Here is a 14,558-nt window from a genome sequence, read left to right on the forward strand (position 1 = left end):
TGTTTATATTATAGCATCTACTTCCTTTGTCTCGCTCTAAGTGGAACATTTCTAATCCGGCATGAGGTTTTATGATGTGTTATTTTGTGAGGAAGATAGAGAGATAAAAGAGAGAGGATAAAAAGTAGAGAATGTGATGTTTCTGTATCTATAATTCTACAAATGTGTTATTTAGAGTGAAATGTGTCACTTGGAATGAGACGAGAGACAGTAAATAAGTAACACTAACAAGGGCGAAGCTACATCGACCAGAGGGACCATGCCCTCAAGCGATTTCAACTTATATCTATATATTAACATAAATATTTGGATGCTAGTATTAATGATTTTGTTTCGAGTCTCATTTGCTTCAATTATTTCTTTTATGTTTCGTGAGATTTCTTTCATTACCCAGCTCTCCTGCATCTTCTGTTGCTAATGTCGCATCTGATTTCAACGATGTTGGCAATGAAATATAGCCCATAATTGTGAACACTGAACCCTATTGAAATTCTATCGTCAATGTTGCATATACTTCGGAAGATGTTGACATAAAAAAATAGCATACAACGATTAACACTAGACCCGTCGCCAAAATCTTGGCTTTGCCACTAAACGCCAATTTCTTCAAGCACATTTTTTACATGCATGTTAAATTACTTGTGATGGAACGTTGAGTGGAAGTCTTATTTGTGAATTCGTGCGTAATGAAATTGTTTTCTTATGAAAAGATCATCCGTGAGATTTAGTGTTGTCACTTTAATTGCAAATTGAAGGCATCAAATTTGAGTGATATTTGTCAATGTTACTAATAAACCATCAAGAGTGACAATCAATCAATGTGTCGAATCCACCCAAATAGTTTTTTGTATTCATCGCAAGTGTGTGTATTTTGGGTTACAACGACTTGTACATATACCCACACGTGTGAACAAAGAAAAAGAGAAACGTGAGTTAATTGGATTAGTGCCATTACTCTAGACTTAAATGGAAAAGTTAATTAAATTTTGTCATAATTAGTCAAAAATTATTCTAATTGAACTACATTTTATCCCAATTGTGTGGCGTTTGTGGGTAAAGAGTGACGTTGCCCATTCCTTTAGTAAAGTATTTGACGCGTATACGTAAATCGAAATGGTGCTAGAGTTGACCCAATTTAAATGGGCTGAATTTTATACTAGTTTGAATACAATTGATTTGCTTTTATTTAAATAATCTTACAAAATAACCATATTAGATTCGAAACATAATACTGCGATATATATCACCACTTGATTCGTAGAACACGATTTGATGTGTATCATTGTTATACTCCATTTGCTTAGATATAATAATGGAGTATATTTTATTTTGAGGGGGCATTTAAAATCACATGTAGTATTTTAATACTAGTTTGATTTGAACCCTTTGTTTATCAAAAGTTTTGATTTGTGAATAAGATATGATATTAATATATCGCAATATCCACATTTTAGTATGCACAAGTGGCGTTCGGTTGCCATGACTAATATTATGAGACTATTCATATATGATTAAGTTGTGGGATTATTTTAGTTGAAGGGGGGAGACTATGACTAATTATCATGAGACTATCCATCTAACATTAAGTCGTGGGATTCAATCTTATAAACCAAACATGATACATATTTAATCATATAATCGAACACCCCTAGTAAACAGGTTTTGATAATACTATAGATAAAACATTGTCTAGATAGAATGTTCATGGTGTGTTCTTCTATTTCCCAATTTTAGTTATAGTATGATAGATTATAATATTATACTTATATATTTATTATTAGTACTATGAGATATTTAAAAAAACATTATATTTTTCCTGTTTTTTTAATTCGGCAGGTTACATTGTTTTAGATATTTTGGGCCTTACTATTATGCTCGGCCCAATAAAAGGGATACAGAGGCCTTACTATTATAATCATTTCATCATATATAAATAAAGATGTAATCCGTCTCATAAAAATTATTAACTTCTATTTCTGACAACTAATTTCTTAAATGAGATAAGCCCCAATTACCATTAACATTCTATAATAATTTTTTTCTATCTCGTACCTAACCAACTGCTATAACATATATTAAAATCCCTGCCCCAAATATCTTTGTTTTTAGTGTGAACTACATAAATGGGGACTATCTAATCTTTCACTTTCGCGCACAAATGGTACCTGATCTTTATTTTATATCGTTTTTGGTATCCGGTGACAAAAATAATCCTAGATACCAAACTTGTGATTATTTTGTTATGAAGGATATTTTTGGAAATTTCCATTAAATAGTATACCAAACATGTGATTATTTTTTTCTTCATTTCTTATTTCTTTTTTTCATCTTTAGTTTCTCCTTTTCTTCATTTTCTTCTTTCTTTTTAGTATTTTATCTTCCTTTCTTCTTTCTTTTTCTTATTAGTTTATGTTTCCTCTTTTTTTCTTTTTTCTTCTTTCTTTTTAGTGTTTTATATACTATTTCTAATTGCATTCATAATATAAATCAAGAACAAAACACCTAATTAAATTAATTATTTAAAATATTTAAATCAATTAAATATTTTGTATTGAATTGTTTTATACTCATTTTATGGTTGAAACACCTAACTAAAAATATTCAACTCTTAATATCATTATGAATACAATTCACAATTTTAAATTTTTATTAAGATTATATTGATTATTTACTAGTATAATGTAATATAATAATAATTATTATTATTATTATTATTATATAATATTGTGTGATTCATAATTTAAATAATTATATTATTATTATTTATTTATTACAACTAGTTTTTAGTATTATAACAATAATATTATTACAATAATTAAATATAATTATAAATATAACTATAATTAAGTATATTTGATTGATATTAAAAAATAAATTAATTATTACTAATTTATAATATCAAAATAATAATTTAAATATTGATTAATAATAATAGTATAAAGAGTGAGAAGAATGAGTAAAGAAATTATAATATCACTTTTGGTACTTAGTTTTGTATGCCCAAAATAACCTTAATGATACAAATGGAATATGTATTTGTTTAGAGGGCATTTTGGGGTCAAAATTGCATCAGGTACCAAAAATGTGATTTATAGGTACCAAAAAGGATATAAAATAAAGATCAGGTACCATTAATGTGCGAAAGTGAAAGACCAGGTATCATTTATGTAGTTCACTCTTATTTTTATGGGATGAATGGAATATAGAGTTTGATATATTTTGCAATTATCAGTAATCTCGATTTTTGAGAAATTATATATCACGTTGTAGATAAAAAAATAATACTATACCACAAATTTTTTATGCTATTTAATACACTTTTTAAATGAGTTTTTTATTTTAATAAATGTATACATCACGTCAATAAATTCAGACACATAACACTTGCATATTTTATCATTAAATAATTGAAAATTGTCATTTATAATACAACTGGCCTTTTCTATAAAAATTAAACAATTGAAAATTGTAATTTATAATACAACTGGCCTTTTCTAAAAATTATTGGTATATAAAATTGACCAAATTTCATTATTTATTTCTGACAATTTTGCATGTTAAATTACTCCCTTTGTCATATTCTATTTTGAATTTTTTAAAGTTACTGGAGTGATTTTTATTTACCAAAAACTAAAATATCTATTATCACCTATTTTATTCTTCCTTTTAGTATTTTATTCTTTTCTCATCTTCGTTTAATTCATTAACTATAAATTTCATATATTTGGTGCCAATAAAAAAATGCCTCAAGTAAGGGCACATACACATATTTTCCCGCCTTTTCCTCTGGTCACTCTTCTCCCTTAACCCCAGCAAACACACATAATATCATTTCATCTTAATTCAACATTCCATCCACAAATTCATACACAAAATCACTGATTCTCCATTTCCTTTCACTAATTATGGATTAAATTCAAGCAAATACAGGGGTTCCCTCTCTAAACACCAAAAGGTATGATTTTCTTTAAGCTTTTCTTATTTTTTTGGTGGTCAAGCTGGAATCTTGAGATTTTGTTGGTTTAAATTGCATGTATGTTAACATTTGAGCACGAGTCCTTCAATTGTTTGTTCAATATTGCACATAAAGTGTTGTTTTCATTGATACATTGTATCAAACAGTTGGTATGCGAATGTTGTCGAGGTGAACTTTGGGATTTCTCTTTCGATTCGTCTAGGCTATGTGTTGAACTTTTCTGCGACTACACAATTGAGGGAGATTTAGAATGAGGAATTTGTGGTAGGAATTATTGATACAGTTGAATCTCATGTGGAAATTAGATATAGAACTTCATCTATATATTTGTTTTGCATAGTTGTTGGTTAGATGATAAGTATCTAAGTTGAGATTGGAAGATGTTATGTGCAAGTTTGAGGGAATTCAATTGTGCCTAGTTCTTATATGATGATGTTTTCTAGATACAGTGTTAAAAATGGCAGACCAATACGACCCGGGATGTTTCGGCGTTCGTTTGGCTAACCGGGAACAGAGAGAAAAGTGGGATACACTCGTCCAATTGAAGGTCATACCATCTCGATACCCAGATGAAGAGGCATTGGAAGCACTGGGACTCGGTGACTGCTTCTGGGAGCTCAGTCGAATGGGTGGTCTGACGAAGATGTTCAAGGGCAAATGGTCCTCCTATCGGCACTTAACATTAGAGTTTTTGAGTACTCTAAAGGTGACCAGGGTAGGTATTATACCCCGAATCCAAGAGATCAAATTCCGTTTAGGAAATGTCGATTATGAGATGTCTGTTGAGGAGTTGAACCACATGTTAGAGTGTGAAGGGATAGTCATCTCTATGCCGGATAAGTTTGACATGGATGGCTTCTGGACCGCCATCACATTCCTATGGGAAGGCAAACGGGTGGGATATTCCGAAGGCCGGGCCAAGTCTATTTCCATTCGGAATCCCGTCCTCAGATACCTACAGATGGCATGTTCATTCCTCCCATTTGCCCGAAGCCAAACCAAAGGAGTTGCATCGAGTGAGCTGTTCTTGCTATGGAACATCCTAAATAGGAGAGCCCTCAACATGGGGAGTTTCATTATCTCTCATCTACAGAGTCAGGCCCGGAAGACCTCGGGCACACTTGCATGTGGTGGAATCATCACCGCCATTGCTGAGCTGTGTAAAATTAACACCAAACGATTGGAGCCGATGAAGGACAAAGGGGAGATGTTTCTTTCGTTTGAGGTGCTGAAAGAGATTGAATTAATCACAGTCGATAGCAGACAGCGTTTTTTCTTCATCCAGGAAGCGGGAGATCACTTCCCACTCCCAAACCCTAGCTACACATATGTTCATGGGTGGCATATCACTCAAAATTGGAGGCTGGACTCTGACGCTCATAAGGCAATTGTGAAAGCCATGCCAGCCCATGTGCCGTTGAATCCACAATATCGTCCCGGCATACCCTTCCAGTCCAACCTGCAGCCCCTGCGGCCAGACCCGGTACTGCTACCACACCAAGCCCCACCACAAGAGGAGCATGCTCATGATGATCAGGGACCTTCCCAACAAAGGAGGACGAGGAGGAGGACGGGACCTCAACACGCTGATGATGTCTCCTTGGCCGAGAGGGTTGATCACCTAGGGACCCGCATTGACCATGTTGAAGCCTCGATGCGCCAACACTTGGAACAACTCAACCAGAGGTTCGATCACTATCATAAGGTCAATGACGAGAGATGGGGTCGAGTGGAGAACACAGTAGGCGAGATGTTGAGGAGATTCCAAACGCTCCCCAATCCACTGCCGCCACCGTCTCAGTAGAATGCAAGTCTCTTAATTCACTTCTATTGGTCAGTCTCCTTCAAACAGAGCATTCTAGCAAGCAAGATTACAAAGAGAAGGGCATCAAATCCAGCAGCTTCTACTGCACATCTCCTAGTGGACTAACCCTATTCACCAAAGCTTGGCAGTCAATCGATCCGACCCTCCACGGGGCTTTATCTGTATTGTCCACGGCGAATGTGTCCGTCTGCCTGGTGATGCATTTTAAGAGACCAGAGTTCTTCAAAGGCGTGATCTTGATGGCGCCCATGTGCATGATTTCGGACAAGGTGAAGCCCAGATGGCCGGCAGCGGATTTGGTGGAGAAATCTGCGAAGAACAGGTCAGTGATCGATTGAGGGATGTTGAGATTCCGTTTGTGGTGATGGGAGGTTAGAACTTAGAAGGAAGAACATTATCTATGCATATGCCTGTTTTTCTTATGGAACAATGTTTACTCAGTTTATATATATATTGATATTGTTAAAAACACAAGGCATTTACAAACCATTACCAACTGAAAGAGAGTGTGAGCACTACACTAGTACTAAGAAAGTGTGTACCAAAATTAATCCAATTTGATCAATTTTAGTTAATCCTTCTAATTATAAAAAAATAGTCGATTATATTACGAGTTTGACAATTTTTTTTTGAATTGTCTCATAATTTCGGAGTAGTACTTTGTCAGCGAAGTCTTTAATTTTTTATAAATTTAAGACAATTAGCATGCAAGTATTTTTTTACCATGGAACAATTAAAAATGTCAATTACTACTAGTATAATAATATAGTAATTGACATTTTTGGAAATTGTTAGATTAATCGAAAATTGATCAAAATAAGATGATTTTTCCGTCAATTTGCCTATTAAATTGACCCGCAGGAATTTTTTAGGTACGAATTGAAATTCCTACTCTTTTCTGCTTTATACACACTTCACACACCCATTTTCTCTCATTTCACCTTAATTTCACATTCCATTCACAAATCCTTCCATATTCTCCATTTCCTTCGCCAATTTAGGAACTAATTCAAGCAAATAAAGGGTTTCCTTCTATAAACACCAAAAGGTACGATATTCCTTAATCTTTTCTTTGCTTTTGGTGGCCAAGCTTGAATCTTGAGTTTTGCTGGTCATGTTGACATTTCAGCATGAGCCCTTCAATTTTTGTTAATTTTACTTGCCAAGTGTTGTTTTCGTTGAAACAATTTATCAAACACTTGGTAGTCAGAGCTCAATTTTGTGATTTCTCTTTTGATTTATCTAGGCCATGTGTTGAAATTTGTTCTGACTACATAATTGATGCTTATAATGAGGAACTTTTGGTAGGAATTATTGATACAACTGAGTGTGGTGTGACTGGCTAAAATCTCATGTTGAAATTAGAGATAGACCTTCATCTATAAATTTGTTTTTCATATGTTTTACGTAGTTGTTAGTTAGATGATTGATGCATAAGTTGAGATTGGGGGATAATTCATTATTGATTTATAAAGTTGCGATTGAGCCACTGAGGGTATCTACATATTTATCCGGAAATTTAATTGTGCCTACTGCCTAGTTCTTAAATGTTGAATTTTTTTCAGGTACACAGTGTTATAAATGGTGAACCATAACGACCCGGAATTTTACGAAGTTCATTTGGATAACAGCGAACGGAAAGAAAAGTGGGCAAGACTCGTCGACTTGAAGGTCATACCATCTCGATACCCAGACGAAGAGGCACTGGAAGCACTGGGGCTCGGTGACTGCTTCTGGGAGCTCAGTCGAGTAGGCGGTCTGACAAAGTTATTCAAGGGCAAATGGCCCTCACACCGGCACTTAACATTAGAGTTTTTGAGTACTCTAGAGGTGACCAAGGGAGATTATCCAAGACGTCATCAAATCCACGGGATCAAATTCCGTCTGGGAAATACCGACCATGAGATGTCCGTTGAGGAGTTTAACGCCATGCTGGGGTGTGGAGGGGAAGTCGTCTCTTGGCCGGATGAGTTTGACATGGATGGATTCTGGACTGCCATCACTTTCCTCTCGAAAGGCAAACAGACACCATATTGTGAAGCCCGGGCGAAGTCTATTTCCATTCGGAATCCTGTCCTCAGATACCTACAGATGGCGTGTGCATTCCTCCCATTTGCTCGAGAAAAAACCAAAAGAGTTGCACCGATTGAGCTGTTCCTGCTGTGGAACATTCTACACGGGAGGGCCCTCAACATGGGGAGTTTCATTATCTCTCATCTAGAGATGCAGGCGGCCGGGAAGAGCTCTGGCGTACTTGCATGTGGTGGGATCGTCACGGCCATTGCTGAGCGGTGTAAAGTTCACACCGGAGAATTGGTGTTTAGGAGGGAGAAGGACAGATGGGAGCTGAGCAAGGACAAAGGGGAGATGTTTCTTTCGTTCGAGGTGCTGAAAGATCTCGAATTCATCATGGTCGACGACAGACATCGTGTTTTCTTCATCCAGAAAGGGGGAGGTTACTTCCCACTCCCGAACCCTAGCTATATGTATGTTAACGGGTGGCATTTCACTCAAAATTGGAGGCTGAACACCGAAGCTCATCAGGAAATCATGGATGCCACGCCAGTCTATGTCCCGTTGAATCCACATTATCGGCCCGACACAAACTTCTGGTCTAACCAACAGCCCATGATGCCAGAACCGGCACAAGAGGAGCATGCTCACGATGGGGAGGGACCTTCCGAACAAAGGAGGACGAGGAGGAGGCCGAGACCCCAACATGATGATTATGATGACGATGGTGATGATGATGTCTTGTTGGCCGAGAGGGTTGATCTCCTAGGGATCCGCATTGACCATGTTGAAGCCGCGATGCACCAACACGTCAAACAACTCAACCAAAAGTTCGATCACTACCATAAGGTCAATGGCGAGAGATGGGGTCGAGTGGAGAACACACTAGATGAGATGGTGAGGGGATTCGAAACATTCCCCAATCCAATGCCGCGGCCGACGTCTCAGTAGAAGGTGAGCCTCTATTCTCTATCAAACAGAGAATTCTAGGAAGCAACTCCAAATATGAATAAAAATCAAATATAAACAAGAGAGGGGGAGAGAGAAGGGAGAAATATGGAGCAAGAAAAGGTTATACCTGATTTCTAATACAAAGAGAAGGGCATCAAATCCAGCAACTTAACCAAATCTTGGCAGCCAATGAAATGGCCATCCACCTGTAATCATTTGTATGGTCCAACTCTATATAAAAATGTATGATTATTCATAATTAGTCATTTGTTTGGTGTGAAATTTTTTCTTATGATTTATGAATATGGTATTTATATATTACTCCATGATTTTGGAATGAATTGGAGGATTAAGTAAAAATGCAAAATAGGTAAAAATCAGTAAAAATGGCTATATTTTTTGGGGAAGTGCGAATATTTTTTATTTACGCCAGTTTTTTTAAGAAAAATTAAAAATACAACGGTTAAAAACGACCGCGAGTGGGCGTCACCGCGCGACAAGGGCGCGTCATGTGGTGGGGGCACGTGGTGTGACATCAACTCAAAACATGCGTCATTTAACATTTTACGCAATTTTACTTATTATTAAATATTTATATTATTACTTGATCAATATATACTATACGTGTGATTACATGTATATATATATTATTTATATTAAATAGTTATAAGTGTGCATGTGTATTGACGTGAAACGGGTGCATGGTAGTATTTTGTGAAACACATATACATATATATATATATATATACGGTCTTATGCATATGATTACAAAAGTAAATATGAATAGTATACTAAATAAGCTTTATTATATACTTATGTTTAGAATTTTTTAATAATTTTTGTATAAGTTATCCTCTCCTTATAATTAGATACACGGTAGCACCATATATAGGTTTAATTAAGGAGTTGCCAATTGGATTAAAAACTTGCCAAGTGTAAAAGTTGAGTCGGCAATGACCGACAAGCATATTTGCATAGAATTATACATATACATTCTTAGTTTTAAAACAAAAATATGGAGAGTGTTTAGAAGAAGAAAAAAATAAATAAAATAAAGGAAAAGAAGAAGCTTTCAGTAAGTATGCGAAAAATTTATTAAAGCTCAAATTCACACAACCCACACTTTTGTTTCAATCATATGTATTATTTCATCTATATATGTTTGTAGATATTAGTTATATAAATTAATTTTCTTCTCTGATTAAATCTTGCATTTAATAAATCATAGGATCGAGGGTTATAAATCCTGAAACAGGATCAGGAGTCCAGTAAGTTTACCTATCATAATCAGGTGTGATTAAATCACACTTTTAATTTTATATATTTTATGTGATTAATTGTTATATGTTAAATTAGACTGAATATATGAATTATATGATGTGAGCGTGAAATGGTTATGTGTTATGTGATATTGATGTTGTAAATGATGTGGATATGTGATTTGTGCAATGAATAGGTTTATCTATAGTATTGGAGTTATTGATAAAATATATGAATATGTAATCGGTGCAATGAATATGTTTGATGTATGGTATTGGAATTATTTGAATCATGAAATTAAAGAGGAAATGTGACAATCTTGTCTGGGTCTGATATCAATGATAATGAAAATAGACCTAAGGGTCATATTCAATGATAATGGACCTACGGGTCAAAGAAAATATGCAAAGAGGGACCTTCGTGGAAAGGTCAAATCAAAGAGGGGCCTTTGTGGAAAGGTCAAAATGCAAAGAAGGGCCTTCGTGGAAAGGTCAAATCAAATAGGGGCCTTCGTGGAAAGGTCAAATAATTAAAAAGGGACCTGCAGGTCGTATACAATGGAAATTCCGGGCAGATACCAGGCTTGAGCTGTCACAGAATAATGAAAAGAATGGAGAGGGATATGCATATGAATATTAAATTATTTATGATATTTATTACTTCTGGTGATATATTTTGGTGAAAGAATGTGTTTGATATTGGTGTGTGAAATTAAAGGTAAGGTTTATATACACTGAGTTGTGGCTCATATAAAACCACTATTATTTTTCAGGAATAAGATATCAGTAAAACTTTTGGTTGACGTGAGTCGTAGGAACTAAAAGTATCATCAGGTTCGGCGGCTGACTCGTTTTGGCAACCTTCTCTTCCTCATCATTTTTTTTGCATGTAGATAAATGTGTAGTATATAGAATGGTGAGAGGGTTCTACTACGGTTTAGAATGTTGGAATTATGTACTTGATAAATGTTGGCTTTTGAACTTATATAATATGCGTGTTTTATTTACATGACGAGTGGATTATTTATCTTAAAATTTGAATTTATTTTACTATAAGTAATTACGTCAGATAGGATTGGGTGTGACACGTGGTCCTACCATATTAGCCTCCTCCCCTCCAGATCGGGCGGCCTGTTGGGACGGGGGCTCTGCAATTGCAATCCGTCATCGTTTCCTCCCGGCGGGACACGATAGCATCGAACGAACAGGTTGACCGTTGCAGATGTTCTAAAATGTTGTAAATATGAAGTACTCCCTCCGTCCCATTGAAGATGACCCACTTTCCTTTTTGGTTTGTCTCGATCAAGATGACCCATTGCTTAAAATGGAAACCCCTTTATCTCCACTTTATTCACTCTCTCTTACTTTACTCTCTCCATTTAACACACAAAATAAAGTTGCATAAAATCCCGCGTCATCCAAGGAAGGGGTCATCTTCCTTGGGACGGAGGGAGTACAATTTAGTATGCATATTAAACTGGTTTAATAATAGAAGATAAACTTTTTTATTTAAATAATAAAAGTCATTTGGATAGTAACACTAAAAAAAAAGTCACATTTATACACAATGATTAATCTAATTTAAAATGAAGATACATATTTTGATTGAGTAAACAAATTAAAAAGAAAGGAAATTAGTCGGATTCTGAAGCTTAAGAATACTATAATTACGTATCTCCAAAGCTGAAAATTATGGATCCGTCACCGATTGTAATATGTGGCGAAAAACTGATAATTTTAAATTACAAAACTAAATTATTAAAGTGAGTATATTTATAAATTTTGTCACTTATATTTATAAAAAATAATCGATGAAATATTATATAGTATATAATTGACCAAAATGATTATAGTATTTCTAAAGGTACGAGTTATTTTCGAATTTCCCTCCTTTGCTCTCTTCCCTCTTCAGTCTTCTCCCTTTAACCCCTTCACAGTTTTTTCTTTTTCTTTTTTTTTTAACCCCTTCACAGTTCACACCACCTTAATTTCACGTTCCATCCACAAATTCATCCATAGAATCACATATTATCCATTTACTTTCACTAATTTATGGATTAATTCAAGCAAATAGAGGGGTTCCTTCTCTAAAAACGATAAGGTATGATTTTTCTTTAACCTATTCTTATATTTTGGTGGTGAATCTTGAGATTTAGCTGGCTTAAATTGCATGTATGTTGCTATTTGAGTAGGAGTTCTTCAATTGTCTGCTCAGAAAATGTTGTTTTCATTGAAACATTTTATCAAACAGATGGTATGCATATGTATTCGAGGTTATTTTTGTGAACTCTCTTTTGATTTGTCGAGGCTATGTGTTGAATTTGCTGTGACTACATTATTGATTCTTAAGGAGATTTAGAATGAGTAATTTGAGGCAGGAATTATTTGATATAGCCTTTCATCTATAAGTTTTTTTTTGCATATGTATTGGGGAGTTTTTAGTTAGATGATTAGTTGTATATAAGTTTAGATCAGAGGATAATTCATAGTTGAAAAGGGTAATGGTTGTATATAAGTTTACATGTTGAATTTTTTCAGGTACACATTGTTATAAATGGTAGACCATTACGACCCGGGATTTTTCGGAGTTCGTTTGGCTAACAGGGAACAGAGAGCAAAGTGGGACAAACTCGTTCACCTGAAGGTCATACCATCTCGATACCCAGACGAAGAGGCATTGGAAGCACTGGGACTCGGTGACTGCTTCTGGGAGCTCAGTCGAGTAGGCGGTCTGACAAAGATATTAAAGGGCAAATGGCCCTCCTATCGGCACTTAACATTAGAGTTTTTGAGCACTCTAATGGTGACCAGGAGAGATGGTTCCCGAATCTACGAGATCAAATTCCGTCTAGGGAATGTCGAGCATGGGATGTCCGTTGATGAGTTGAATGCCATGTTAGAGTGTGCAGGGGAAGACATCTTTGAGCCTGATGAGTTTGACTGGGATGACTTCTGGACAGACATCACATTCCACAGGAAAGGCTATGCAACGATATATAACGAAAACTGTGCCAAGTCTATTTCCATTCGAAATCCTGTCCTCAGATACCTACAGAAAGCGTGTGCATTCCTCCCATTTGCCCGATTTGAAAACAAAACAGTTGCATCGAGTGAGTTGTTCCTGCTATGGAACGTTCTACATGGGAGAGCCCTCAACATGGGGAATTTCATTATCTCTCATCTACAGAGTCAGGCCCGGAAGACCTCGGGAACACTTGCATGTGGTGGGATCATCACCGCCATTGCTGAGCGGTGTAAAATTAACACCAAACAATGGGAGCCGATGAAGGACAAAGGGGAGATGTTTCTTTCGATCGAGGTGCTGAAAAGTATTGATTTCGTCATGGTCAATAGTATACGACAACTTTTCTTCTTCCAGAAAGACGGAGATTACTTCCCACTCCCAAACCCTAGCTATACAGATGTTAATGGGTGGCATTCAACTCAGAATTGGAGGCTGAACACTAAAGCTCATAAGGCAATTATGAAAGCCACGCCATTCCGTGTGCCATTGACATCTTCCCACATGGCCGGACCCTTCCAGTCCAACCCACAACAGCCCACAAGGCCGGACCCGGCACTGCCAGCCCCACCACAAGAGGAGCATGCTCATGATGATGATAATGATGTCTCCTTGGCAAAGAGGGTTGATCACCTAGGGACCCGCATTGACCGTGTTAAAGCCTCGATGCACCAACGCTTTGGACAACTCAACCAAAGGTTTGATCGCTATCATATGGTCAATGAAGAGAGATGGGATCGAGTGGAGAGCATGATAGACGAGATGATGAGGAGGTTCCAAAGGCGCGATCCTGATGGCACCCATGTGCAGGATATTGGACAATGTGAAGCCCAGGTGGCTGATGCTGGTGGATTCGGTGGAGAAATGGGCGAAGGGTGTCAGACAGGAAGAGAATCGCGGTGATGAATCTAATGAGGTGTAGAGGGAGGCCGAGAGTGGGGACAGTGGTGGAGCTGATTAGTGCTAGGGAATATTTCAGTGATCGATTGAGGGATGTTGTGATTCTGTTTGTGGTGATTCGGCTTGGAGCGAGGACAAGAGGATCAAGATTTATGAGGGGATGATGCATTCTCTGGTATTTTTTGGAGACTGTTGGAGTAGATATTTGATTGAAATGTATGATATTATCTACGTATTAGACTTGATTATCTTGGAAAGAGTTGTAATGTTTTCCATTTTCAAACAATCTTGATTCTACTTGGACTCCTTGTTTATTATGTGTAAAAAAAAAATGGAAGCATGATGTTTCTGAGTTGTTACACATTTTCCTGAGTACTCCATAAATAATAAAAAAAATAAAGCAAAATGGAATGCAGGAATTGATGAAGAAAATCGCAAAATTAAATTAAAACAAAAAAAGGTCCCACCGAGACTTGAACTCGGGTTACTGGATTCAGAGTCCAATGTCCTAACCACTAGACCATGGGACCTTCTTGTTTTACAAGGCATAAAGTTAATTAAAATATTATACAGACAACATGATAAAATCACTTGAGTACTTTGCTTTTAACT

The 14,558-nt window shown here is 36.2% G+C and overlaps 3 protein-coding genes and 1 non-coding gene across 6 annotated transcripts; 3 read left to right on the forward strand and 1 right to left on the reverse strand.

The window, feature by feature from the left end:
• The first annotated feature begins 3,767 nt into the window (after nucleotides 1-3,767).
• LOC125201288 (uncharacterized) lies at nucleotides 3,768-6,250 on the forward strand. Of its 2 annotated transcripts, none has more exons than XM_048099341.2 (2): nucleotides 3,768-3,955; nucleotides 4,420-6,250. In XM_048099341.2, the coding sequence occupies exon 2, from the start codon at nucleotides 4,434-4,436 to the stop codon at nucleotides 5,778-5,780; it is 1,347 nt and encodes a 448-aa protein (XP_047955298.1). In that variant the 5' UTR covers nucleotides 3,768-3,955; nucleotides 4,420-4,433; the 3' UTR covers nucleotides 5,781-6,250. The 2 variants fall into 2 exon arrangements, with proteins under 2 accessions (XP_047955298.1, XP_047955303.1); XM_048099346.2 differs by having other exon boundaries at nucleotides 4,426-6,250.
• LOC125201280 (uncharacterized) lies at nucleotides 6,003-9,064 on the forward strand. 2 transcript variants are annotated; one of them, XM_089065437.1, is made up of 2 exons: nucleotides 6,003-6,123; nucleotides 7,367-9,064. In XM_089065437.1, the coding sequence occupies exon 2, from the start codon at nucleotides 7,383-7,385 to the stop codon at nucleotides 8,763-8,765; it is 1,383 nt and encodes a 460-aa protein (XP_088921563.1). In that variant the 5' UTR covers nucleotides 6,003-6,123; nucleotides 7,367-7,382; the 3' UTR covers nucleotides 8,766-9,064. The 2 variants fall into 2 exon arrangements, with proteins under 2 accessions (XP_088921563.1, XP_047955286.1); XM_048099329.2 differs by lacking the exon at nucleotides 6,003-6,123 and adding an exon at nucleotides 6,632-6,849.
• Nucleotides 9,065-11,906: 2,842 nt separating this feature from the next.
• On the forward strand, nucleotides 11,907-14,307 carry LOC125213999 (uncharacterized). Its single transcript, XM_048114833.2, has 2 exons — nucleotides 11,907-12,125; nucleotides 12,563-14,307. The coding sequence occupies exon 2, from the start codon at nucleotides 12,579-12,581 to the stop codon at nucleotides 13,947-13,949; it is 1,371 nt and encodes a 456-aa protein (XP_047970790.1). The 5' UTR covers nucleotides 11,907-12,125; nucleotides 12,563-12,578; the 3' UTR covers nucleotides 13,950-14,307.
• Nucleotides 14,308-14,404: 97 nt separating this feature from the next.
• Nucleotides 14,405-14,476, reverse strand: TRNAQ-CUG (transfer RNA glutamine (anticodon CUG)). The gene has a single exon. It is a non-coding gene; the product is annotated as a tRNA-Gln (tRNA).
• Nucleotides 14,477-14,558: the final 82 nt, after the last annotated feature.

The sequence above is a fragment of the Salvia hispanica genome, chromosome 2 (assembly GCF_029641045.1).
Source record: "Salvia hispanica isolate PSC_SH4W2 chromosome 2, Shi_PSC_v1, whole genome shotgun sequence".
NCBI classification, from domain to species: Eukaryota; Viridiplantae; Streptophyta; class Magnoliopsida; order Lamiales; family Lamiaceae; genus Salvia; species Salvia hispanica.